Source organism: Poeciliopsis prolifica, unplaced genomic scaffold (genome assembly GCF_027474105.1).
Source record: "Poeciliopsis prolifica strain line A6 unplaced genomic scaffold, Auburn_PproV2 SCAFFOLD001, whole genome shotgun sequence".
In the NCBI taxonomy this organism is placed as follows: Eukaryota; Metazoa; Chordata; class Actinopteri; order Cyprinodontiformes; family Poeciliidae; genus Poeciliopsis; species Poeciliopsis prolifica.
Window position 1 is genome coordinate 12182319 of NW_026562376.1, and position 26306 is coordinate 12208624.

The 26306-nt window shown below is 38.6% G+C and overlaps 3 protein-coding genes across 3 annotated transcripts; all 3 read left to right on the forward strand.

Moving 5' to 3' along the window:
- Window positions 1-1795: 1795 nt before the first annotated feature.
- On the forward strand, window positions 1796-10480 carry sinhcaf (SIN3-HDAC complex associated factor). Its single transcript, XM_055040244.1, has 6 exons — window positions 1796-1992; window positions 5042-5169; window positions 5247-5346; window positions 5993-6116; window positions 6224-6374; window positions 7362-10480. The coding sequence occupies exons 2-6, from the start codon at window positions 5042-5044 to the stop codon at window positions 7684-7686; spliced, it is 828 nt and encodes a 275-aa protein (XP_054896219.1). The 5' UTR covers window positions 1796-1992; the 3' UTR covers window positions 7687-10480.
- A 736-nt stretch (window positions 10481-11216) lies between these two features.
- Window positions 11217-13711, forward strand: kxd1 (KxDL motif containing 1). The gene is made up of 5 exons (XM_055040256.1): window positions 11217-11366; window positions 11526-11636; window positions 12457-12609; window positions 12707-12753; window positions 13097-13711. Exons 2-5 carry the CDS (start codon window positions 11539-11541, stop codon window positions 13351-13353), a joined length of 555 nt encoding a protein of 184 aa, XP_054896231.1. The 5' UTR covers window positions 11217-11366; window positions 11526-11538; the 3' UTR covers window positions 13354-13711.
- Window positions 13712-20575: 6864 nt separating this feature from the next.
- On the forward strand, window positions 20576-26140 carry LOC129366406 (endoplasmic reticulum-Golgi intermediate compartment protein 2-like). The gene is made up of 13 exons (XM_055040231.1): window positions 20576-21360; window positions 21438-21546; window positions 21622-21668; window positions 21999-22066; window positions 22149-22189; window positions 22382-22483; window positions 22581-22673; window positions 23286-23341; window positions 23423-23521; window positions 23777-23874; window positions 23957-24119; window positions 25227-25306; window positions 25390-26140. The coding sequence occupies exons 1-13, from the start codon at window positions 21255-21257 to the stop codon at window positions 25453-25455; spliced, it is 1128 nt and encodes a 375-aa protein (XP_054896206.1). The 5' UTR covers window positions 20576-21254; the 3' UTR covers window positions 25456-26140.
- The last annotated feature ends 166 nt before the right edge of the window (window positions 26141-26306 follow it).

Below are 26306 nucleotides of genomic sequence, written 5' to 3' on the forward strand. Positions count from 1 at the left end.
AGTTTTACAAAGTGTACATTTTTGGAATACAAATTATCTTTTTATATGTTTTTGTTCATCTCGGTTTGATTTAAAATGTTTTATGTTAAAAAAATGAAAATATAGGTGGAAAATCTGTTTTCAGACGCACAAAGAAACAGCGCCACCTACAGTCCTAATACGAGATGGTCGTAGGAGAAGAGGCAGTTTTATCTGTGATTTTATTTATTTTTTTTGACATGAACGAGAACCTAAACTAATATCTGTTTTTTTAATAACTGCAGAGTGAGACATAAATATTAAACTTCTACTTTTGTCTATTTTTTTCACAGAAATTTGTGAAGCACTGCATTTTCCACAGGACCCACAGAAGAAAGAATATTTTTCTAATTCTAATCCTGTTATGAAACGTGTGACTGGATTGAAATGAAATGAAACCTTTTTAGTAAAGTACCTTGAAATGACTTGTGAAGCGGTGCTATATAAACAAACTGAACTGAAATAACTCTACATCAAATATTAAAATGGCAAATAATACTTGCATTACTTTGATTATGCAGCCAAACTGAAAATTATTTCCAAGGAAATTAAAACAGTCATGAGGACCTTAAAGAGCAACATTTTACAGCAGGTGAAAGAGTCGAGATTCTGCATCCGCAGCACAATGTGCTCCTCCATCATGTGTCAAATAATGTAGTCAAAGTGATGCACAGCCACAGTTTTCTGCTCAATCTCAGAAAAATCTTTACTTTCTAATGCTGAAAATTGTTATGAAAATATTGACTATGATCCCAATCTGTGATTATGACGTTGTAGACCAAACATATTTTTGTTAATGTGTAACATCTGAACAGAAAAGCTTCTTTCTTATGTTTGCTGCTAGATTGTGGCAAACTGCAGATGGCTTTTTGTTTTGTTTCTATTTTACTAATCGCTTTACTGTCACTACTTATACTTATTCTCATGAAACATGGGGAACCAATATGTAGTTTACCTTGCTGTCTTTCTTTTGGTTTGTTGTTTTGCTGGTATTTTCTTCTACTTCATGTAAAGCATTTTGAAAATGAACCGCCTTGTTGCTGAAAACGTGCTAGGTAAATAAATTTGCTTTCCCTTACTGTTATGCAAAGACCAGATCCATGGCATGAAGGACTGACAGTTTACAGATTTCCCACCTGAGCTGTGGGTTTCTGCAGCTTCTCCAGAGTTAAACGCTGCTGTTGGTTCACCACTGTTTTCCAAAACGACTCTGAGATCTCAACATAGCATTGATTTTATTGACGTGCTTCTTTGCACTCCAGTTTTTCAAAAATATTTATTTAAACATATTCTTCAATTACACACAATCTTCCAATAGTTTGTTTAATTGATCATTAAAGATAAAACCGTATTGTATTCTAATTGCTTTACAATAAAATAATAACAAATTGGACATGTTTGTTTGTTTGTTTCCCGTGATCAGTGAGTCTGGGGATTAAACTTTATCCGCCTTTTATTTGAACACTAATCTGGTTGTTTTGGTGTGAATTTTAAATCAACAAAGCCCATCTCGACTCCAGACGCCGAGCCTCCTGAAGACTGCAGGCCCCGAGACGAGCCATCTGGCGTCGAGTAGTAAAACAACAAGCCCCGCCCCTTTGCTTACATTCTCCAATGCGCCATAGCAACCAGAGCCGAGCCCCCCGTTCCCGCGTAATATTCCCAGCCTTATAAGGCCAGCGGAGCGCAGACGCACGCCTACGTCACACGTCGTTTATGTAAATAGTTTGATTGAAGAAAAAGAAAAAAAAAAGAAAAAGAAAAAACAGAGGGGGCCCTGCGCTCTACTCTGAAATGGAGGCGTGGATGTGACGCAGGCGCAGTAGCTTCACAACTATCCAGTCCCGTCCTCAAGCGCAGACATCAACAAGAGAGCGGGTTTACTGATGCGGGTTCGTTTTCCCAACACTAGCTCCGCCGCGACGCTCTTCAGGGACACTCGCTTTGTGTCAGCTCCACCAAACTTCCAACAAGGTAACGCCGGCGAGCGGGCCGCGTTTGTCCCGGCGCGTCTCTCAGGCTGGTTTTTAAAGTCGTTTCACACGCGTAATTAAAAAAAACCAAGCCTCGAGTTGTCTTTGAACAATTGGTGTTGTTTTGGGGCCTTCCGGCGCGGTCAGCTCTGGGTCACCTTATGATGGTTGAAATGATTCGAGAAAGTGGGGAGATTAGTGGGGAGGAAGGGAAGAAAGAGCAGGAGGAGTTGAGATGCAGACACTGGAAGCAGATCGAGGCTCTTATTGCTGCACTCGGCTGCGTGAGGGAATCGCTCCTTTTAGCACATGCAGTTTGATTGAAGTCGGTTTTTAAACGCTTCTTAATCCAGATTTTAAACGCCACAGCGGTGCAGAAAGTCGGAATAGTGCGTATTTTGGTTTGCTGTACGCATCGATGCCAAGTTGAATCTCTCACGCCCACCCGGAGTAGAGATGCGTCTCAACACGCGGGCGCCGCTGTCAACAAAACACCTCCTGCTAGACGCAAACTGTTCGTGAACGCCTCACGCGGCTCAAACTGCCTCGCATATTTAGTTTTGTGCGAGAATAAATGCGTGGGAACCGACTGTACGAAGGCAGTCGCTCTGAACTTTGCGCACATGTTTAGTTGGATGTGGACAGTTGCAGCGACGCGGCCGCGGAATAACAAAGAGTAAAGATCAAATTACACACTTGTAACACAAAAGCTTTATTTTTTCGCGGTGCGAGGCGAGATGATTTGCGTTGGAAACGCGTCGCTCTCAGCTCGTCAAACCGCACAAAGTTGGAGAGCGGCGTGGAAGTCGGGCACCGTCGAGCAGAGGACGGTCGTCATAAAATGGGTGCGCAAGAAGCAGGTCGTGTGGCATGCCATGCTTCCTTGCTGGAGAGTGGGCGGTGAAATTTCAGCGCCGTGCGCGCTTCCCTCGGCGACAACAAGCGCGAGGTTTGGATGTTTCTGCAGTGTTTGCGCGTTTTGGAAGCAGAAGCAACAGCTTTCCGCGGGGTTTGTTGCAGTTTACGTGCTAAAATTGCAGCTTTTGCGGAAAATCGCATCACACCCCTTTTCTCCACATTGCCTCCGCCTTTGAAGTGTGTTGCCATGTTGAGTTGCGTCACGTACTGTATTTTGCTGCAGAGATCGTCTCGGACGTACAGAAGGCCCACGCGGAGGTGAAAAGCAGAACTAATTGTAGGCCACCCTGTCAAGGAGTGTAGTGAACTGATTTAAATAAATTACACAAAATATCACTTTTATTTATCTTGCCTTTGCTTTATTCATTCATTTTATAGCTTATTAGGAGTAGTAGCAATTATAGGGTAATTAAAGTAGTAATAGCAAAGAAATAAATTACAAAATTAGTGTGTTGTAATAAAATAGGTGCAGTGATGTGATTTACAGATTTTATATGCAAAACGCAAACATCGCAGCTCAGTCATTATTATTATTTTTAAATAAATATTATTACTGAAAACAATTACATTGATGATAGTATTGAGGGTGGTTCCACATAGTAGTAATGATTGCAGTATGATAGTAATTATTATTATTATTGTAAATACTACTAACCCTTGTTAAAAGGATTTAAAATGGGTCAAGATTTTTGCAGCTGCTACTGTTTTGAGCACAGATGAATTCTATTTTTATATTTTTATGTGCCAAATACATTTATCTTTATTTTGATATTTTGATATTGCTACTTTTGTTTATTAAACTGTATCAGGTATTTGAGACACATTAGCAGAGTCTAATAAAAGTAAAGTGTACACTATTGAATATATAAGGATGTTTGTATGAAGAATTCCTATTGAGTCAATCAAACAAAAACATAGTAAATTCACAATAAATAAACAGAATCAATACATTTGAGCAGTGATCAGCAGGTCGGACACTTAAAAATATGCATTCATTCTTAATTATTAAACACACCCAAACTAAGAAATATAATTGTTAGTCTAATGACAGAATAATGGTCACTGTGTCCTTTGATTCAGTTTATTTGTGTTTAATACAAAAAGGGGCGCATACTTTGATGCAAAAGTAGGGATATTCTTTTAATCTGTTAATATTTTCTTGTACTCAAAGCTTCCACTTGGATCAACAAACTGGCAGCACATGTTTCTCCTTGGCGGGGAAAAAACATTCAATTAAATTGTCAGGTCAAACATTAAAAAAAGGAAAATCAGAGTTGCACAGAATAAAGCTAATGTGTGCGTCTTTATTTAGCGAGTGTGACAGGTAATTTTCAATCTAATTATTGGGTTTCTGCATCACAAGACCCCAGTTGGCTTCATTTCTCATTCAATCAATGAGAAATGATTGAATGCGTTAAAGAAATTAAATAAAACATAACATCTTCTATGTTTGTGAAATCAGCAGCAGAGTGAGAAGTCTCTGATTTTTTTCCTCATCTCTGCATGATCCGTGTGGCAACGCACTGTCAGAAGACCCCAAGGACTGATGGCAGAAAAAAAAAAAAGAAAAGAAAAGAAAATCCAGTCTGGGGGGCGCGGCTCCCAGTTTTGCCGCAGTTGGTCCACATGTGTACTGGGAGATTTCATTTTGCCTAGCAACATAAATCAGCGTGCACTTCTGCATATTGCGCGCTTATAGGTGCTGGAGTCTCCTCCCGCAGACAAGCCCCTTTCATTTCAGATGCGGCCAGAAACGCAGCAAAAAATGTCCACGGTTATATGCGAGCGCAATATTGCACGATGCGTGGCCGCCTGCGGGCTCCGTGTGCCGCGAGTTTCCCAAACGTTGCATGAATCCAGCCAGTGCAGCATGGTGACATTATCTGTCTGACACGCAGTCTGACTGTTGACCTACTTTCATCATGTGGGTCACAGCAGAGAGATGCTCCCCAACACCCCATCTACGCATGATGTTTATTATTAAATGTATTTTTAATTAATTATAATGAGCACATCTGATTTGCTTAATGTTATTTTCTAAGATTCGTCTCGTGGTAGAATGTGTGGCACTGCACTGTATGATAATAAATTGTTGTGATGAGGCGTTAAAATTTAAATATGTGTGCATGCAGATGTTTGGCTTTCATAAGCCCAAAATGTACCGGAGTTTGGACGGCTGCTGCATCTGTCGGGCCAAGTCCTCCAGCTCCCGTTTCACAGACAGCAAGCGGTACGAGAAGGACTTCAGGAGCTGTTTTGGGTAAGAGACCCACCTGAACATGTGCTGTGTAGTGACATCACACTGCATGGTGAGTTGCAACAAAGTGTTTTTTGCAGGTTGAGTGAAACAAGATCAGGAGAAATCTGTAATGCCTGCGTCCTCCTTGTGAAGCGATGGAAAAAGCTTCCGGTGGGAACCAAGAAAAACTGGAACCATGTGAGTTTGGCTTTCCTTACAAATGCATTCATGTTTTATGTGATAAATCCATTCACAATAATCCAAAGAAAGAAAATTATTCACAATTTTCAGACATGTTTATAAATACATCTACCTCAAATTCAAGATCCAGTGTAACAATATCCTAACTTTGAGCATCACACAGAGAATGTATCGAATGAGCATGGAATAACTGCAAATCTGGTGATTTTTAAAAATATAAACTCATGTGTGGCAGGAAACTATTTGCTGTAAAGATGTCATTCCCCCATTTGAGGCACGGACGTGGCACGGACTTTTCTATTTCAGGGAAACTAGACGGATTGTAATCCTGAAAACAAAAACAGTTGGAGACTGTGAAAGTTTGAGTTGTACCGTAAACTACCAGACTTACAGCAGTGGATTATATCAAATCCTATTTGTGTTTCAAACATGTTTTACACTAGAAATGTATGAAAACCATCATAATTTCCTTCCAATTCAAAATTATGTTACACTCTGGTCTATCACATAAAATATGTTGGTCTATCACATAAAAATCCTGAAGTGTTTAGGCTCTAATACGATTAAATGTGAGCCAATTTAATGTTTTTGCATGATCGGAACCTTAGAATATTTTCAAAAAGTGGATGTTTGTTGTGACCAGGTTGTTGATGCCAGAGGAGGCCCCAGCCTAAAGATAACATCCAGGCCCAAGAAAATCAAAGCCATCTCCAAGAAAGCTCGGCCGAGCCAGATCAGCAGGCTGCAGAAGGAGCTGAAGAGAAACAGTTAGTTCTGAGTTTTACTTTTCCCTGCCACCAGTATGAACTAACAAAAGTGGAGATTAAGTTTTTGTCAAAAATATTACGCTCCTGAGCTTTGTTGTGCTCTCCAGACTCAGATGCCCACAGCACAACCTCCAGTGCCTCTCCAGCTCAGTCTCCCAGCTACAGCAACCTGTCCGACGACGGCTCCGACACCGAGCTGAGCCCCGGGTCCAGCCGCTCCCCGGTCTTCTCCTTCCTGGACCTCACTTACTGGAAGAGGTAGATTTGATGCTGGAACACAAACACTTAATATTCAGCATCATGTTGAACAGATATGAACAGATATGTTCAATATGATGTATGCAAAAGAAGACACTACCACATGTAATGTCAGTGGTTTAATTTCCATTCACTCTAGTTTGTTGGATTTGTTTAGATGCAACATAAAACAACATCTTAGTAATTTTTCTCTCTGGAAGTCATTAGCATTTTAGATTTGTTCAAATATTTATTCATAGATCAATTAAAAAGTGCTTTGCCATTTACAGGTCATCCTGCACCGCTCTGTAGAAATTAGGCATATCCGTTTGAAAATAATGACAAACTGGGGGGGTTTAGACTTTAGACTCCCGTAAAACGACCCTGAGAGCAAAAAAACCAAATAAACAAAAAACAAAACCAGAATAAAACAAAAGACACAAAAGGTCTTCCTTGAACTATGGACAAAGACTGGTCAAAAATTTTTGTGAGGTGTAACGTGTGCTGAAATTTCCAAGAATTTTTGGAAAATATTCTGTGGATTTATGAGACAAATATCAAAGTATTTACATCTGTTATTCAATTAACAAAGCCTTGAAGAAAGTGTAACACAAAAGCAAAAACAGACAAAATCAGCAAGGAGGCAAAAACATTTTTACAGATGAGCCATGAAGCAAAGACAATCTATCTGCAGATCTACTGAAAGTTGCATGCTTTACATCACAATAAAGTGAGCATTTAATCAATTAGATCATAAAACCATTTTGTGTTTAGAATATTCATTTTGAACATAGACTCTATACATTCAAAGAATACAATTTAATGCTCAAACTGCTTATATTAATCTAGTCGTTGACAAAACGCTTTAACACTGTTCTGTGTTGATTTTCGCAGTTACACTTTTAACTGCAGCTTGTTAACACACTCAGCTTTAATCCTCTTGGCTTTTTTTTTTTTTTTTTTTTTTTTTTCCACACATCTGATGCAACGCGTCTCGCTCTGTTGCAGGCAAAAGGTGTGCTGTGGAATAATATACAAGGGCCGCTTCGGGGAGGTGCTCATCGACCCCCATTTGTTCAAACCCTGCTGCCGCAATAAGCAGCGACAGCAGCAGCAGCAGCAGCAACAAGAGGAGGAGGAAGAGGAGGAGGAGGAAGAGGAGGAGGAGGAAGAGGTCGAAGTAGAGGAGGGTCAAGTGGGGGTGGATAAATCCCACGTGGAGGAAGAGGTGGTTAAGGAGACGCCTATGGGTGGGGAAAATGCAGAATCTGCTGAGCTACGTGTGACAGCACCTCCAGCCAGGAGCGGGGAGGTGATGGAGGAAGGCTGGTGAGGCAAAGAACCCATTTTTTCCTCCTTCATCTGGTAACGTTCTGGAGAAATCTCGGGATGGATTTGGTTTGAAAGTATTTCTTTTCATTATTTCTCTCCCCCCGAGCACTTGCAGAAAGTAGTTGCCTCAGATTGCCTTCAGTCAAAAGCAGCTATAACATCTTTGGTTTTCTCCATGATAATGCTGGAGGATTGTTCATTGTTATGGTCGAACGGTAACTTATGGACTTCTATGTTCTTTCTGTATTTTTTCTGTTGTTGTATTTGATATTTTTAACCATGCTGATGATGGACCATCATCTGTGGTGTTACTGATCTACTTTAGATGAAATGCTGGACCTCTAGTTTGCTGGTACATTTTGCAGATTTTATTCCAAAACGCAATACATCCACTTCTTCACAGAAAAAAAAGGGTGCTACTTGAAATTCATAACTCAATATTTCGAACATCTAAACCCATTCTCACTGTGGATATCTTCTAAGCTACTTATACCTGATACAGGTGCATCTCAACGAGCTAGAATATCAGCAAAAAGCTCATTTATTTCTGCAGATGAATTCAGAATATTATTATTTTAATTTTTAAGATTATGTCTTTCAGATTATGAGAACTTACAATTTAGATTTGCAAAAAAATCAAATATTTCATAAGACCAATAAAAACTTATGTATGTAGAGTATTTGCACTCAGTATCTAGTTGGAGTTCCTCTTCCTTAAATTACTGCATTAATGTATCTTTTTTTTTTCTCTCTCTCTCTCTTTTTCTCTTTTTTTCTAGGCACCTTAATTTTTTAAATCTAAAATCAACTTTTGTTGAATTTAGATTTAAAATCAACAAATGTGAACAGTCTGTGAACAGACTAGTCTGAAGAAACGTACAATTCTCTCAATGCTGCAGTTATTACTATTTTATAATTTTCAACTACACTTTTTTCTTCCACTAAACTTTTAATTGGTATTTCTTTAGTAAAGACTCTTGGTGATTTGCCTACCTCATGTGGGAACTCTAACTATCTGCTGGATAGTTGTTTAGTCAGCAGTTTTAGGATTGTGCATGCCAAAGCACAACATTTCTCTGTTTACCGTCCAGGCTTTATTTATTGGTCTTATGAGATTTTGGGATTTTTTTGAGAGACATAATTTTGGGTTTTCATTTTCTGCAAGCCATAAAGAAATATATGGAATCAAACAACATATAAGTTTTCCTTTTTGAACTGAATTACAAAAATAAATGAGCTTTTTGATTATATTATAATTATGAAGCTACACCTGGATAGTGATAGTCTTTAATTTATAAAAAGTATACCTTCCTGTCTTTATTTTTGGAAGTTGCTTTGGAGCGATCGATACTTTACACTGACACAGCACAGACATGTACAGCGGCCCCTGTGTTTCTCTGTCTTTTCACGATATCCCCTCCTATCAGAGGTTTTTCTGTGTGTATTTGTTAGAACGTCTGTGTGCAAATGTTAATCCATTTAAATAAGGCCTATTCACAATCTCAACAGCAAGTACACCAGCCTTAATTGTGTGTCACAGACAGTGCTAGTGTTAATCCTGGATTGGTATTAAGGAATAAAACAAAAAGGGAAAGTAGCTATATTTATTGTGGCCTCAGCAACACACAGTGCATTCTGCATGAATGGCAAGCTCACTCACCCAAGAGACCTGAAATACCCTGATGCATGAGTCTTGGAAATTTTAGCATGGCCTTACAGAAACTGTATATCTTGCTTTTTTTTGTTTTGTTTCTTTTTTGATCCGTTTCTCCGAAGTTGTAACTTATTTTTGTATGTAAAGAAAAGACATAGGGAAAGGGAGAAATAGTGTCTTTGCTTAATGATATCTCACCAAACAACAGAAAAACACAAAATGATCAGTTTATAGTCATTCAGCAATACCAATATCAGTAATCTCTGTCAGTCCTGGGTCAGTTTATGATAAAGGTCTTTATAGAAGCAGAAATTCTATGCCATTGCCTCTAATATACCACAAACGTGTTGTGATGTATAGCCTGATAATACTTTATTTATCAATCGAAAGCCAAAGCACATTGAAATTCACCCAATGTCAAATCAATGCAGGTTTTCTATGGACACTTGTGCTTGTCCGGGCCATTTGTACGTATCTCTATGGTATTCTTAAAAACACACACACAAAAAAAAAAAAAAAAAAAAAAAAAAGCAAGAAAAAAAAAACAAAACAAGAAGAAGAACACTAATATGAAATTTCATACATATGATGTTGATCATTTGGAGCTGTGAGTTTGATATGTAAATAAAAGGGCCGGGTGGGTCGAATGGCTCTCAAAATACACGTTTCATTATTTATTTAATTCATATTTATTTGTATCCCGGCTTAGAAGTGTTGTTCTAGAAATCCTTCTCATTGTTAGCTTTTCATCTTTGGGAATGTGATTCCGACACAAGCTCCCTCTGAAGTCGTGTCGAATCGATTTTGCTTTGTTTTTGTGCAACTATTTATTTGCTCATCAGCCGAATTGCGTGCAACCGAAGTTGTACTGTATCTCCACTTTGCATCTGTATCATGTAGACTATAACGACCGGTAGACTGCAGCCAAACTGAACATCTCCCTCTTTAATCTTATAGCTTACAAATGTTAAAGTAGTAGGAAACCACAGTAGGATACCTAACTCTAGACTTGCATGTACTGTTGCTATGCATTTACTTAGCTTACAACTTAGACAAAGCGTTTTTTGTATTTTTTATACATCATGTACTTTTTTTACTTGTCCCTTAATAAAAGTAATTTTGTGAGTTTTATGAAAGTATGAATTTGTGGGTTTCCTTGTGCTTTTTTTCCTGACTGTCAGTATTATTGGAGGATTTAAAAATTCAAGCACATAGTCATTTGGATTCCCTATTTTCCCATTTATGCATCTTTTTCCCCAGTTATGGTCCTCCTTCACTCTCTCGTAAACATGAAACCCTCCACATGTCCTGTCAAAATCCTTCCAACCTAGTTATTTCTGAACATTCTTTTTACCTTATCGTCCTGTCTGAACGTTCTTCCCTGCAGAAATGATGAACATGTCCCTCTCCTGTGTCCCCTCCTCTGTCATCATGTTGTTACCAACATGATGAACAACAATTGTTAAACCTCAAACCTCAGACGTTGAACCCAAACACGGTTTGGACTCCTTTCAGCCAAAGCATCATAAGCCTAATTATTTAATTGTTGATTGAATTAAGTGTCCATTTAGTAACGATCAGAATAGTTTTTGCTATACATGTGTGTCATTCTGTACTGTAAAATGTGATCTTTGTGTTCCTTGTTTCAAATTCACTTTATTAGGACTGAGCGGATATTAAAAAGATGACAGCTACCGCTCTAATTCTACTCTTACAAACAAACAAACAAAGCGATCACCAAGGCGATGACCCAATTGTTTTGCACACGCTTCTCCAACAAGGGGCAATGACGAACGTGAAGCGGCACGTGACATCCGGGATTACGCAAAAAAAGAAAGGCAGCGGAATCCTTTGACAGTTCACGCTTTCTGCCACCTGGTGGCGGTAATGCGTCCGATTGTTTCGCAAGAAGAAGAAAATCATGGGACAGGAAGTTTAAACCCATTTGTTTTGTTCTCCTCTCGGCTGGCCAGCTGTCAGATGTAGTTGAACCTTTTTAGTTACGCAAGGAGCCGGTGGGCGCAGATGTAAGGAAATCATCTTGCTTCGTTTCTTTATTTCGAACATTTTCGCTCAATGACGAAAATGTTGCTTTAACAGCATGTCAATGGGGGAAATGCAGGGTCTTATCCCCTGTCTCCCGAACATGATGCCTCTAATTATTAGGTGTGTAAATGTTTCTGCAGCTTTCCTATCACCATGGTGGAGCCCACGGCCTCCGGTGTGTTCTGCAGCAGGATGCTGAGCATGGTGAACTCTGAGGACGTGAACGCCATCATCCAGGCGCAGAGACACATGTGAGTAGCTTTATGCAGGTGTTTCTGCAGCCATGCAGAGCCAGACAGGACCTGTACAGGAGCCTGCAACCATACAGGAGCCTGCAACCATGGCTCTGCATGAGTTTTGCATCTAAACACTGAAATGTCTTTTGAGCAAAATAGCAATATAACACACTGACTGGTGTCTGAAAATCTCTCTTTGAGTCATATTTTCTTTTCAGGTCCACTTTATTAAGTGAACGGCTTGTTGTATCAAATTAGTCTCCCAAACAAGCTGTTGATTTCTGCATCTGATTCAGAATTACAGTGAATCTGATTATTTCTCTCCTTGCTGTGGCTGGTCAGTTAAGGTGAATGAACATGTACTGTAATGTAAGGCAACTTTCTTATTATGATGGGACATTTTTACAACAAGGCAACTAAATGTGAAGAAAAGTGATGGCACCACTGATACTTTGTGGTCTTGCCACTGATGGAGATTTAAATATTTATCTATTTCTGTACTACTTTTGTCTTTTTCTCTTTTACTATTTTCTAACATATATGTTTTTTCTGTTTTGGACTTGTGGATAAAAAGGTAAAATTCATTTAATTCATCGGGATACTTATATTAACCTACTCATCTGCTGTGTCCTCTGGTCTTTGTTCTGCTTAATGAATAAATGATTAGTGAAAGAGTCTTGTTAAACTTGATTTAATTTTAGTGTATCACAGTAAAGGAGGTCTTTATACAATCACACTTGTAGATTCTTTGTTGTACCAAGGTTGGTCTAAAAAAAATTTGTGCTTGTAATGTGGTGAAAATTTAAGTAAACCTTTTTTTCTGTTGTGCAAATAGGCTCGATCGGTTTGAGAAAACCAATGAGATGCTGATCAACTTCAATGGACTATCGAATGTGAGGCTGCAGCAGATGAACGAGCGTTTCCTGCTTCATACTCGCACCCTGGTTGACATGAAGAAGGATTTGGACAGCGTCTTCAGGAGGATCAGGTTAGTCATCAGTCTCTCTCTCGCTTTTATTTTTCAGCCATATCTGTAGTGTGCACAACACAATTTCTGACCTCTGGATCTTTCTCTTGTACACTAGGACATTGAAAGGAAAGATTGCAAAGCAGTACCCAGAGGCCTTCAGTAGTAAGTTACCATTAGCTACTAATTTTGACTACAAATCTTAAGTTTTTAAAAACTTTCAAGTTTACTATTGTGGTGCAAAAACTTGAGCATGTTACGTATGTATGATGCCTTCCAAAAGCACTCATTGCTCCAAAGATTTTCACAACCAGCCATTTGAAACCATTTTATATAGATTTTATATTATGGACTAAAAGAAAATTTAAACCACCAAACTCTCAAAATGTTTGTGACGCAAAAGTTTAAACACATTTAAAATAAAATATATTTGTTATTTATTTTCTGACCCTTTCTCGTGATGTAGATTATGTTGCTACAGCAGCTTAACCTTTTTCTTCAATGACAGACATCCATGAGTCACCAATCTTGGAGGATGACGACGAGGAATTCGACCCGGTTCCTCCAAGCGTTGCTACGACAACCAACACGGCCACATCAGAGCAGAGCACAGAATCCTGCGACACAAGCCCCGATGTGATCTCGCCCACCGTGAGCAGATGCTCTGAAGATCTGTCTCAGGAACCACCAGACACGCCGACCTCTGACCTCCTAGAGACGGCTGTGCTGCGGGATGAGGGTCCGGACTCTGTACCTGCGGAGTAGAATGGACAGATTCTTAAACTGAGAGTCAATCTAAAGTCTGCTTTGGCAGCAGGTACATTGTGTGTTTGCATAAGTGTCCGTCTTTCTAAGATTACACAGATTACATCTCTGAGAAATTAAGAGGATTATTGTTGGCATGCTTACATGTTTTGTGCTTTCATAGCTACTAAATCATGCCAAAGAAATACTTGAAGTTATAAAGTATGTCTGTAGATAAATGCGGTAGTCCTAACAGTGAATCTGTGCTGGATTTTTTTTTATTTATATGTAGAAACTGGTTTAAATTAATGGCATCGTAATTAAAATACACAGTGTTCCTCTCATTCTAAATGTAATTAAATTAGTGTTAAAGAATTAATCATTGTCTCATCATTGATTATTACACTTATTAATCTTACTACACGTGTCCTTAATAACTTTATAAATGTAGAATTTTTACTCTCATTGTTCAGTTTTTATTGGACATTTATTAACAATCACTCTCATCCACCACTTTAAGCATCTTTTGACCTATGATGTAAACAGACATTCACTAATGTTAAATAATAATTTAAAAGAATAATACACATTTTCAGAATTTATCTTTTCGAATTTAGTCTTTATACAAATATTTTTTATTCCACAATAACATGCAATAACATTGACAGCCGCTAGAGGCTTCCAATTGTGATGGAAGAGAACACAATGAAGAGGTAGTTGGCCCAGGTGATGGTCACTCGGCTGACAGTAGCTATGCTGACTTGAAACATGTCAGCAATGAGCTGCTCCTTCATGCCCACTGCATCACTGAATGAGTACATCAGGAACTCATCAATCAGAGGCATGCAGCGGGCAGCACATGCTTCCTCCCCAAGTTTCTATGCTCTGGTCCAGGACACCAGGCGTGATGCAGAGGGTGCAATGGACTTCCAGAAGATCCGGAACACACATTCAGATGGAAATTTGGTGTAGAACCGGATCTGGTCATCAGAGGCACAGTAGCGGCTAAAAAGTATGGCAGACAAATCCACTTTTTGAAGTCTGGCCTCCAACTCCTTGATATAATCCAGAGCTTCATCAAGTGCACCTGTAAAACCACAAAATAAAATAGTAAAACATACAATTAGCAATAAGTTTTAATTATATATTTGAAACATTACTTCTGTGAAGATCAATACAAGTTGTGAGTCGGAGCATGTATGTATACAGCCATTGACTTAATCTTTCCCCAAAATACATAACCACATAATCTCATAATTTCATTATTATGTGAAAATAATAATAATAATAATAATAATAATAATAATAATAATGTTATTATTATTATAGCAACAGTTATATTTTACTAAAATTATCTTACATGGAAAATATATACAATATATTATCTTTTACCTGCGGGTGGATGTGCCGTGTAGTCATGGTCCGCAGTAGCATCTTCAGCCTGGCTAGCTTTCTGAGAGGACGAACTGCCGTTTCTTCGCCCTCTCGAAAGCAGACTCTCTCATTGCAGGTGCAGTGAAGTTATTCCAGACAAACAGGGAAGGATCAGCTGCACTTTTAAGGCGGCTGGTGGTGGATCCGCTAACAAAATCCTTCGGTGTGAAGTGGCGGAAAGATGGCGAACCGGGCAGACAGCTTACTTTAAACTCTAATGCACTAATCCCGACGTGTTAGCTAAGACCTCTCATTTTGAGTTCCGAAGATTACTTAACCTGCCTATACATCATATTTCTCTTCAGTTTATTTTTCTGTACCATATTTAACTTTACAAAAGATATGAAACGAGACAAAGCGGACACCAAGCTAGCGGTTTCCCCCAAAACGTGCTCTGCGACTGCTGACCACGAGTATAGTATGGATACTTCACTCCCAACAAGCAAAAGGAAATCTCCTCCAACGCCTGGGAAGACATCAACACCACCCAGCAAGGTAATTGTGTCCCAAAATGAGGACATTAACAAACTCGGTTGTGGAAGCCATTAATAAGCTAACGGACAAGATTGATAACTTCGGCGTGCAGCTACGTGACAACATGCTAATGGTTGCTAACATCTCTAAGCTAGCCGAAATGAATGCAGCTGATATAAAAGACTGCAAAGCGACACTATGTGGTCTGGAAAAAGTGGTTCCTTCACTAATCAAAGAAAATGCGGAGATGAAGGAAAGATTGCTGGAACTAGAGCGCTATAAACGCCGTTGGAACCTAAAAATTCAGGGCTTCAAAGAAAAGAATAACGAAGATACCCGCAAGGAAGTCATCGACATCTTAGCCAAGATTGCACCACACTGGGCCTCGTCCATTGACAATGCAGTGGACATCGCGCATCGGCTGGGGAAAAAGGAAGACGGAAGACATCGCCAAATACTCATTCAGTTCAGCATGCGACACCTTCGTGATGTCTTCTGGAAACTCACCAAAGAGTCCAAGACGTGCAAGGAGCTGGGGATCCACTTCAAGCAAGATTTCTGCAAACAGGATCGGGAGGCAAGAGCTGCAGTTGGCCCAAAATGGAGCAAGCCAGAAATGAAGGGAAAAATGTCTACTACCGAGGACACATTGGCTACATCAGCGGAGCTCGGGTTTTCCCTGACTGATGGAGATCCAACGGTGGTGTCTAGTAATCACACACTGTTGCACAAGAACACTAGATGCTAGCTTATGCTTAAAAGAAAAACAACGTTGTTTTCTCTTATTTCTATAATTTCCTTTGTTTAAATTGGGTAAAATAATACATATAGCTATCTAATAAGGTTTAGCTGATCATTCAAAGGAGTGATCAATCTTTTTGATAAATATGTTCTAATCCTGTTTCCTGGTTAGAGGTCAGTTACTCTGTTTTAAATTCAGTTAAAGGGAGTTAGTGCTCAGTTCTCACCCTTTTTTCAACACTAGAGGTTCACTTTCCTTCCTGTTTTTTCTGGTGTTTTTCTGTCATGGTTGTGTCCTTTTCTAATTTTAATTGTGTGTCTTTAAATGTTAGGGGTCTGAGAGATGGTATTAAAAGAAAATCAATATTTCTTTTTTGCAAAAATACAAATGCTAACTGCATATTTTTACAAGAAACTCACTCTATTAAGGCAGATGAGAACTTCTGGTCAAATCAATGGGGGGAAAAAATAATTTTATCTCATGGTACTAATAAATCTGCTGGTGTTGCTTTACTATTTCAAAATTTTCAGAAAAAACTAGAAACTCATAGGAAAGACAAACAGGGCCACTGGATTATGTGTGTACTCAAAATGGAAACTAGTTTTCTGATTCTCTGTAACGTCTATGGTTACAACAGTGTTGCTCAGAACAAATCCTTATTGTCTGAACTAACTAGTCAACTAAAAGAACTATCTCAGAAATATCCCACGAACAATCTCATATTGGGTGGAGATTTTAATATGGTGTACAATGAATGGGTTGATAGATTTCCCTCTAAATTCCAATCTCATCATATAAATGTGGTTTTACAAAATTTTTGTTTATCTCTGAATTTGGTGGATCCTTGGAGAGAAGCAAATCAGAGCAGTCAGTCTTTCTCCTGGTTCAGACCTGATGGCTCAGCTAAATCACGTATTGATTTCTGGCTAATTTCAGACAGTCTGATGCAAAATAATGTAAATGCTAGAATTTCACCTGCACCTTTGTCTGATCACTGTGTAATACAACTCAGTATCACAACTCAACTGAAAACATCCCACAACAAAGGTTACTGGAAGTTCAACTCAACCCTCCTTAACAATGAAAAATTTAATAATAAAATCCTGGAGCTTCTCAATTTAATTTGCAATGATACAAATCTGAGTTCTTATACAAAGAAATGGGAATTCTTTAAATTTAAAGTCCGTGAAATCTCAATTAAACACAGCAAATTGATAGCTATCCAAAATAAGGAAAAGGAATTAAAAATCATTCAAGAACTTAGTCACATCTGTTCTAAACCGTTTTTTAATAATGAGGACAAACAGCGCAAAAAAATTCTGCAGACTGAATTAGATGATTTTTATACTAAAAAAGCCAAAGGAGCTTACTTAAGGTCCCGAGCGAAGTGGATTGAGGATGGTGAAAAAAGTACTGCATATTTCTGTAGATTAGAAAAAATAAGACAAGAGAGAAATGCAATAAATTGCTTGCAAATTAATAATAAACCATGCACTGACTCAAAATTAATATCTAAGGAAATTTTTAGCTTCTATAGCAATTTATATTCTTCTGAATATAATAACTCAATGACAGAAATATTCTTTAACTCTGTTCGACATTTGATTCCTAAAATTGATGACAATTATAAGCAAATATGTGAGGCAGATATCACTATAGAGGAATTGGATAAAGCCTTGGGCGCTTTATCCAAGGACAAAGCTCCAGGCTGCGACGGCTTGACAAGTAACTTTTATAAACACTTTTGGGTCCAAATCAGAACACTTGTGTTTGGAATGATTACAGAACTATTAGAAAATAATTGTTTAACTCACACTATGAAACAAGGTGTCACACACTCATTCCTAAACCCGGGAAAGATCCAACTATCCTTGATCATTTAAGGCCGATAACATTATTAAATAATGATTACAAGCTTCTGACACACATTTTTGCCAACAGATTAAAATCAGGCATATCCCAAATTATTTCTGACACTCAATCTGGTTTTATAAAAGGGCGCTCTATACATAATAACATTCGTCTTATTGGACTTAATTGACTATAATCACTTAGTAGAAAATGAAGGCTTTGTATTATTTTTAGACTTTTATAAAGCCTTTGATATGATAGAACATGAATTTATGTTCAAAGCTTTAGCTTTGTTTGGATTTGGTGATAAATTTATTAACGTAATTAGGACATTTTACAAAGATACCAACAGTTCAGTGTGTCTTCCACATGGTACCTCACACAGATTTAGCATCAACAAAGGTATAAAGCAAGGTTGTCCAATCTCTCCATTGCTGTTTATTGCTGCTGCAGAAATGCTTTCCATATCAATTAAAAAAATGCTCAATTTGGTAAATTAGCTGTAATGGGTAAGGAGTTTTCTATTAGTCAACTCGCTGATGACACAACCATATTCTTTAATAATCTGAATGAAATTCCAAAAATTCTTAAATTGATTGATTCCTTCTCAAATGCTTCAGGTCTTAAATTAAATTTAAACAAATGTGAAATTTTGCCTCTAAAAGACTGCTCTCTATCGACTGCTTTTAATATTCCTGTAAAATCCAGTGTCAAATATTTGGGTGTGCATATAAATAAAAATAAATCTGATTTAGAAAACCTAAATATCTGGGAAAAAATTCAAACTTGTAAAACTCATTTAAATAAGTGGACACACAGAGATTTATCTATTCTGGGAAGAATAGCTCTCACCAAAATAGAAAGTATCTCCAGACTGATATATCCTGCATATACATTAGGAATACCCACTTCAGCTATCAAATCCATCAATAGGATGAATTTTGATTTTATATGGAAACAGAAAACTCACTATATCAGGAAAGGTAATTTAATCAAAAGGTTTGAAGATGGAGGACTGCAAGCTATTGAATTTGACAGCATGAACGGTACTTTAAAAATGAATTGGCTTCGGTCTTTCCTAACAAACCAAAGGGCTTTATGGTTCCATATTCAGATAAAATATTTTCAAATGTGGGTGGAGTTAGTTTTCTTCTTAGATGTGACTTTGACGTTAAAAAACTACCTGTTAAACTTCCTTCTTTCACCAGCAAGTTTTATTATATTGGAAGTTAATCTATAAACATAACTATAGCCCACACAATACTCCATTGTGGAATTGCCGTTACGTAAAAATTAATAATAATCAATCTTTATAAAATAATTGGCTAGAACAAGGTGTTGGTCTGTCATGCATTTATTAAATAATGGGAAGGTTATGTCTCTTGAAGAATTCAGTGGTAAATAACCTACAAATAAATAAAAGTGTATTTCAAAAGATTATTAATGCTATTCCCCCAAATATTTTATCTACAGCTAAATGTTTGTATGAGATCCCTGATTGCAGAACCGCTGAGCTTCCTGGTCTATTGATTAATGGGCTCAGTATCACAGATAAGAAATTGAAAAACAAAAAACTTCGGGAATGCTTTATTAGTTCTCTATTTCCGTTTATATCCAATCCAAATTTTATATCGCATTTCTTTTCAAAAGATCAGAAAGAAAAAATTAGAACAAAATTTAAAGCTTCCCATTCCTCCAAAAGCCAAGGAAGTCCACTTCAAAATCTTTTCAGGCGTTTACCCTTCTAAGGAATTCCTTAGACTTCGATTTGCTATTGATGATAACACTTGTTTATTTTGTAATGGTGATATTGAGTCGACTGAACATCTTTTCTATGATTGTGTGCATTGCAAAGCATTGTGGGATGATATTCACTACTGGCTTTTTCCTAAAATCCCGAACTTACCGGACTTTTCCAAGAATATATCTTTTTGGGACTATGAGAAAAGAAAAGAAATTTGAAACTCTGTTAAATGTCATAATTATTATGGGCAAGTTTTTCATACACAAATGTCGTTTCCTTAAAACCAAACCGTCTTTCCCCTTTTTTCATAAGGATCTCTGCCACCTCTTCTTATCGCTGAAATTCATGAACAAAGGTCAAGTTACAGAACTATATGATATGATAATCATCATGAAATTGCTGGAAAACCCCTAATGTATGTCTTTTTGTTTTGTTTTGTTATTGTTGTTCCAACTTTTTGTCTGTATGGATGCAGCTGAGATCGGCTTCATCATGTTTTTCAGATTTTATGTACATTTGAAGCCGATTACATGTTTAATGTATATGTTGATAATAGTAATAAAGAATTAAAAAAAAAAAAAAAAAAAAAAAAAAAAAAGTGGCGGCTACATACGAAAGTGCTCCCCGTCTTTATGCAAAAGTCCGGACCTTCATCTCTTCGGATCGCCTGGATCCACTGCCTCCGTTGGTCCGGGTCCGTCGGGAACGCAAGGCTGTTTTCTTGCCCCACATGAACAACCAGGGACTGAACAAAAACAACTATGCTGAGACTGAGCCATTTTCCTAGCCTTTTAATGCTAACACTGTAGCCACCGGAAGTTGTTCAACGCCACATCCGCCATGGGTCCGCGCATGCGCACATCCGGCCCGGCCCCGCGCATGCGCACATCCGGCCCCGCGCATGCGCACATCCGGCCGGGCCCCGTGCATGCGCACATCCGGGCCCACCCCGCGCATGCGCACAACCTCCCAGCCCCGCGCATGCGCACAATCGGCCTGGCCCCGCGCATGCGCACAACCGCCCCGGCCGTGCCGTGTTGTCATGGTCCGCAGTATCATCTTCAGCCTGGCTAGCTTTCTGAGAGGACGAACTGCCGTTTCTTAGCCCTCTCAAAAGCAGACTCTCTCATTGCCGGTGCAGTGAAGTTATTCCAGGCAAACAGGGAAGGAACAGCTACACTTTTAAGGCGGCTGTGTTCCGCTAACACAATCCTCCGGTGTGAAGTGGCGGCTACATACGAAAGTGCTCCAGTCTTTATGCAAAAGCGTGAAAAAGGTCTTTCTATACCACATCAACTGTTACACCGAGGAGGAGAGCCATTTTTCAGAGTACTTGAATTACAGTCACCAAAACAAGAAGTGCCGCTGCCCTATCAGATACAGTTTCCGGTTGCCGTGAAAAAGTTCTATTGGAGTAAAACAAGGTAACTTCCTTTCCTTCGTGTGTTGTATTTCCTGATTAGCAGGGAACATCATATGCACTTAAAAAACACGTTTTAAAAGCAGTTTGGGCGTTAGAAGCTCAGTCGTACGCAGTCACGTTTCAACCAGTTAGCAGGACGATTAGCTCGGTAGTTGTAATGGAAACTCACTAATTACCGAATGTGTCCAGCTAGCTAGCAGCCTGAAAGTGTTCACTTTTATGAGGGGTTTATACATCTGCTGCTGGCCCCAAACATGAGGAGAATATCCAGGAAGAAAGCTCTGACTCTGGTGAAGGAATTAGATGCTTTCCCCAAAGTGCCTGAGAGCTACGTGGAGACCACAGCCAGCGGAGGGACAGGTACGAGCTAGCAACACAAGCACAAACCAGCTGCTACAGCTGCTTTACTAACTGTCAGTCTCTGAAACTGTCCTCAGTCTCTCTGGTAGCTTTCTCCCTCATGGCGGTACTCGCCTTCCTGGAGTTCTTCGTGTACAGAAACACATGGATGAACTATGAATACGAGGTAGACAAAGACTTCACCAGGTAAAAGCTTTAACACGATCCAGCCTTACCTGCTATGAAGTGTGTGTCCTCATCTAGGCTGTTCCTCATTTACAGCAAACTCAGGATAAATGTGGACATCACAGTAGCCATGAGATGTCAGTGTAAGTGCATACATTTATCACAATTCATATTTTAATAAAATGTCATCTTATTGCTTTTGTAGTAATGATTGAATTAGTTTCCTGTTATTTAAAATGTAAAAATTGTGTAGGGATTAGATGCATTTTCTTATTAAGCTGGTAATTTTACTACTTTACTTATGATTTAAAGTTATTTTTTACTGGTAGCCCTGTAATTGGCAACTTGCTATGAGGATAATACATTTTCAAAAGCTACAAATTTAAACTGAAAACCACTGTTTTCACTGTTTTTCAAGGTTTCCTACTTTTTAAAAAATTATATATTTCTTTTGTTTGTGCTGCATAATGCAGACATAGGAGCAGATGTCCTGGATCTGGCAGAGACGATGGTTGCTTCAGACGGTTTAAAATATGAACCAGTGAGTTTTTACTTGACTATTTTTTTCACAGTGTCAACACATCTCTATTATTCTGACTGTTTCTTGTTTTTCCACACTTCAGGTCAAGTTTGAACTCCCACCAGAGCGAAAACTGTGGCAAATGTAAGTTCAACAACCGTCCCCCAGACAAGACAATTAACTCGAAGCAGCCTATCAATCTGCATATTGTTTTATAAACGTGTGGCTCTGGCGTAAATTGCCTTGAGTGATTGGTAGGACTAGAAAATATAAATTCAGTCAGTTTGCCATTTATTTACCATTTGCTGCCTTTTGTTTTCCACTCCTCTTGGCCAGGACCCTCCTGCACATCCAGGAGCGTCTCAGAGTGGAGCACTCTCTGCAGAACGTTCTCTTCAAGTCTTTAGTGAAAGACCCTGCTCCTGCTCCGAGTCAAAGGTAAAGACCCTGGTTTACCTCGCGATCAGTGTACACACACACACTGACTGATGAACCTGAACATCTTCAACTTTTACTTGAACCTTTCCCTCTGCAGTGATGATAGCTCCAGTTCACCCAGTGCCTGTCGGATACATGGACACATGTATGTTAACAAAGTGGCGGGAAATTTCCACATCACTATCGGCAAGTATGTGCCTCCATCTTTAATTTCATTCTTTGACTTGTAGTTTCTGTGTTAGGCCTTCACTTCTTCCCATTGTTCCCTATTTTTCTTATGCACCAACACAAAGGCTCATCTGTTGAACCCTATATGGCTCAGGTACCACAGTAAGCTCTGTGTTACTGTGCCACAAGGTTTTTGTAAGCGATTGGTCAGTTTGTCGGGAGAACAAAAGTATCCTGCTGAAACTTGTTTCAGTGATATTTGGTTCCTCAATATTTGACGGCTTTGGTCAATTTGAACATCACTGTGTTGTAACCAGATGTTACCTCTTCATCCAAACCCATTTCCATCTCATACTTATGTGATTAACCTTTAGCATATATTATTATATATTGGGGCGTTTGCTGTTATTGTAAAATGAGATCATGACCCCTGATCAAACCAAAAATAACCAAGTTTCCTCCAGCTGAGATGAGTTCACTGGAAACACAAAACATGTGCTATGATTAGTGGCAAGCAGCTCCGTTTTGATCAAGAAAACCTACAAATGTATGAAAAGATAAAGATCCAAAATAATCAACACCTCCAGTTAATTGAGCAGAAAGTTTGACCTTTGACCTATTAATCTCTCCATAGGTCCATACCTCACCCCAGAGGCCACGCCCATCTGGCTGCACTTGTCAGCCACGACTGTAAGATTTTCTCTGAGCTTCTGGTCGCATGGTAACTCTACATTCACCTCATCAGGATTGTTTTGGTTTGTTGTGTTCCAGCTTACAACTTCTCCCACCGAATTGACCACTTCTCTTTTGGAGAAGAGATCCCTGGACTGATCAACCCTCTGGACGGCACAGAAAAGATCACTGCTGACGGTGCCTATGTGCATTTTCTCTATAAGCAGGAACTAACAGGCCCTTCTGCCAAAGCCCACATTCAGGATTCACCGATCACAACTTTGTGGCCACAAAAATCATTTTTACTGAGAGACCAATACAGCGTGCCGAGTCAAACATAATGCATATGTAGATAAAAATGATTAAAAACCAGCCTGGAATGACTGCTGCACGCTGATATTTTCCCTGCGTTGAATCCTCAGCGATTAACGAATGAACAATTCTTGTTTGTAGCAAACCACATGTTTCAGTACTTCATCACCATTGTGCCAACCAAGCTGAACACCTACAAAGTGTCTGCAGAAACACATCAGTACTCGGTCACAGAGCGGGTACGTTTAAATATTGTATTTCAGTTCAGCGTGTGGTCGACTGTTGCTGCGGTTTATGTGTTAAATCCCCATTTTCCTGCAGGAGCGCGTTATAAACCACGCTGCAGGAAGCCACGGAGTCTCAGGGATCTTCATGAAATATGACATAAGCTCACTGATGGTCAGAGTCACCGAGCAGCACATGCCTCTCTGGCAGTTTCTCGTCAGGCTTTGCGGCATCGTTGGAGGCATTTTTTCCACAACAGGTAGACGAAAGTAGTAGTAACAATACACTGGAGAAGATATGCTAGTTTTTCTTTTGCAATAATTTATTTTTCATTTGCTAAGGTTAAAAATATTTGGATCACAATGTCTTTCATCAATTTTCAGTTTTTTTCCTTTTTATCATTATAATTCAATTCTCATTGATATTCTCTTGTTTGAAAACTGAATCATTTGTTGCAACAATTTTCCATTTTTGACATCATGTTGGAAATTGTAAAGGATTGACAACATTGTCGTTACCTTATCCATCATTTCTGGATAACACCTGCTTTCAGTAACAGCCTTTTTCTTTGTTAAATTTGTTAGATTGGTGACCCACTTAAATAAGTTACTTCATAAGTTCATAAATGTAACTAATTTAACTATTTTTTTAATCTATTCATGTAGATCTAAACCCACTAAAGCGTTCAGACAGTTTTAAATGATGTGAAAAGTTTGAACAAGTGAGGTTAAAAACTGCCCCGGTGAATTGTTTTGCTTTTTATCAGTGGTAGAGCAGAAGTTTTATTTTAGATTTTATTGAAGGGAAGTTAAAACCAGGGCTCTCTAGTATCACTTGCATTCTGCGCATTTTGCAGCAGATGTCAGTAAATCTCTGCTCCTGTAAAGGAATATCTGCATTTTTAATCTCATTTTAGACTTTTCTTAAAATGAAAATCTAATAGATGCATTGACATATCCCACTTAAAAAAAAAAAGAAAAAACAAATTTTTTTAGTCAAAAATAAATTAATTGGAACCTGTTATATACATCACACCCACCTTTAGAAAAACATTGTACAGCCCACATATTTTTTAAATACACCACAAAACACTTGAATCGATATTTTATCAACAGTCGGAACGGATTTTCTTCTAATAGAACAAATAGTTCCAGATTTCCAAAGGAAAATATAGAAATGGAGAATTTGTTGTAATTTAGTTTTCCAAGATTGAACGGTCATATAGTCCAGGAATAAATGTGTTTGTGACTGCATGCAGCGTCCTTCCATCAGTAGTTTTAAAAATCCGGCTTTATTTGTTATTGATGGGATTTGAAACCCGTTCTGCGATGTCGATGCAGTGGCTTTCATCTCTTCTTTCTCTCAGGCATGATCCACGGCATGGTGGGATTCGTGGTCGATGTGGTTTGCTGTCGTTTCCAAATGGGGATCTACAAACGGATGAATGTAAGGCTTTATGTTTTTCCTCATCTGGTAGTTAATTGCTTCTTGACTTTCTAAATGTTTTCTTATTTCCTCCTCCATTGAAGGCTCCTCCGAGCGAACAAGGAGACGGGCAGTTTGTACTTCCTACAGGAAGTTGCTCTGAGGAGTGACAGGAGAACTTTTCTTGTGAGCCAGGAGCAACAAAATGTTGCGTTTACGTGGCTCATTTAGGGATTTTTAAACTTGGCCATGTTTGTAATTTCCTTCTTTGTAGGACTTTTTCAGATATGACTGGTCTCGCTCTTGCAAAGGAGTGTAATTGGTACCAACAATTACAGAAGCCAACAAGCATCCAGAAACTGAAGTTTTCTGGAATAGACAACATGTGTACCAGAACAGTTTTCAGATTTTTGAGCAGTTAATGCTGTTGAAACCCTTTATGAGTGTACTGTGCCTTTAAAGGGGAATATCATAGGATAATGCTTGTGTTGTGGGGGGATAATGTGAATTATACTTGTTGAATTTCAAACTGGCTGTGATGCTGTCTTGGTTGAAAACTGAATCACGTTTGAAGAATTTATTTATTTGTGTTAACATTGGAGATTGTAAAGGATTTGAAATGCTCCCATTTTGCAATGCAAGTCTTTGTTTTTTTTCCCCCTCTACGTCCCAAAGTCAGGAATTAGGTCTGCGTTGTCAGTTTCTAATCATGCCATTTGTTTCTTTTACATGGGTTTGATTCAATGATTCAATGAAATGAATTATGTGAAACCTCAAAACTTTATGATAAAGGTTCATGAGTCACCCTTTTTCATATTTTGTGTTTGTGTGACAATAAAGGGTTTAAAGCACAAATGTCTTTCCTTTTCTTTACTTCAGTTTTGAAGTTTTATGCCAGAGCTGAAAAGCAGCAATAATGTGCTCAAACCTTTGAGTTGAATATAAATTATCAGCCAAGATATTAACCCCAATTTTTTCAACCTTCTTATAGCGGTAAAGGTGTTAAAAATATGTGATCACA

Excerpts from the sequence above, each read along its gene's own strand:
- kxd1 (XM_055040256.1), top strand. The coding sequence starts at position 11,539 with ATGGTGGAGCCCACGGCCTCCGGTGTGTTCTGCAGCAGGATGCTGAGC. Across the intron at positions 11,637-12,456 it reads ATCCAGGCGCAGAGACACAT|GCTCGATCGGTTTGAGAAAA; the intron begins GTGAGTAGCTTT and ends TTGTGCAAATAG. Across the intron at positions 12,610-12,706 it reads AGCGTCTTCAGGAGGATCAG|GACATTGAAAGGAAAGATTG; the intron begins GTTAGTCATCAG and ends CTTGTACACTAG.
- LOC129366406 (XM_055040231.1), top strand. The coding sequence starts at position 21,255 with ATGAGGAGAATATCCAGGAAGAAAGCTCTGACTCTGGTGAAGGAATTA. Across the intron at positions 22,674-23,285 it reads TTCCACATCACTATCGGCAA|GTCCATACCTCACCCCAGAG; the intron begins GTATGTGCCTCC and ends ATCTCTCCATAG. Across the intron at positions 23,875-23,956 it reads AGTACTCGGTCACAGAGCGG|GAGCGCGTTATAAACCACGC; the intron begins GTACGTTTAAAT and ends ATTTTCCTGCAG.
- sinhcaf (XM_055040244.1), top strand. The coding sequence starts at position 5,042 with ATGTTTGGCTTTCATAAGCCCAAAATGTACCGGAGTTTGGACGGCTGC. Across the intron at positions 6,117-6,223 it reads GAAGGAGCTGAAGAGAAACA|ACTCAGATGCCCACAGCACA; the intron begins GTTAGTTCTGAG and ends TGTGCTCTCCAG. Across the intron at positions 6,375-7,361 it reads GACCTCACTTACTGGAAGAG|GCAAAAGGTGTGCTGTGGAA; the intron begins GTAGATTTGATG and ends GCTCTGTTGCAG.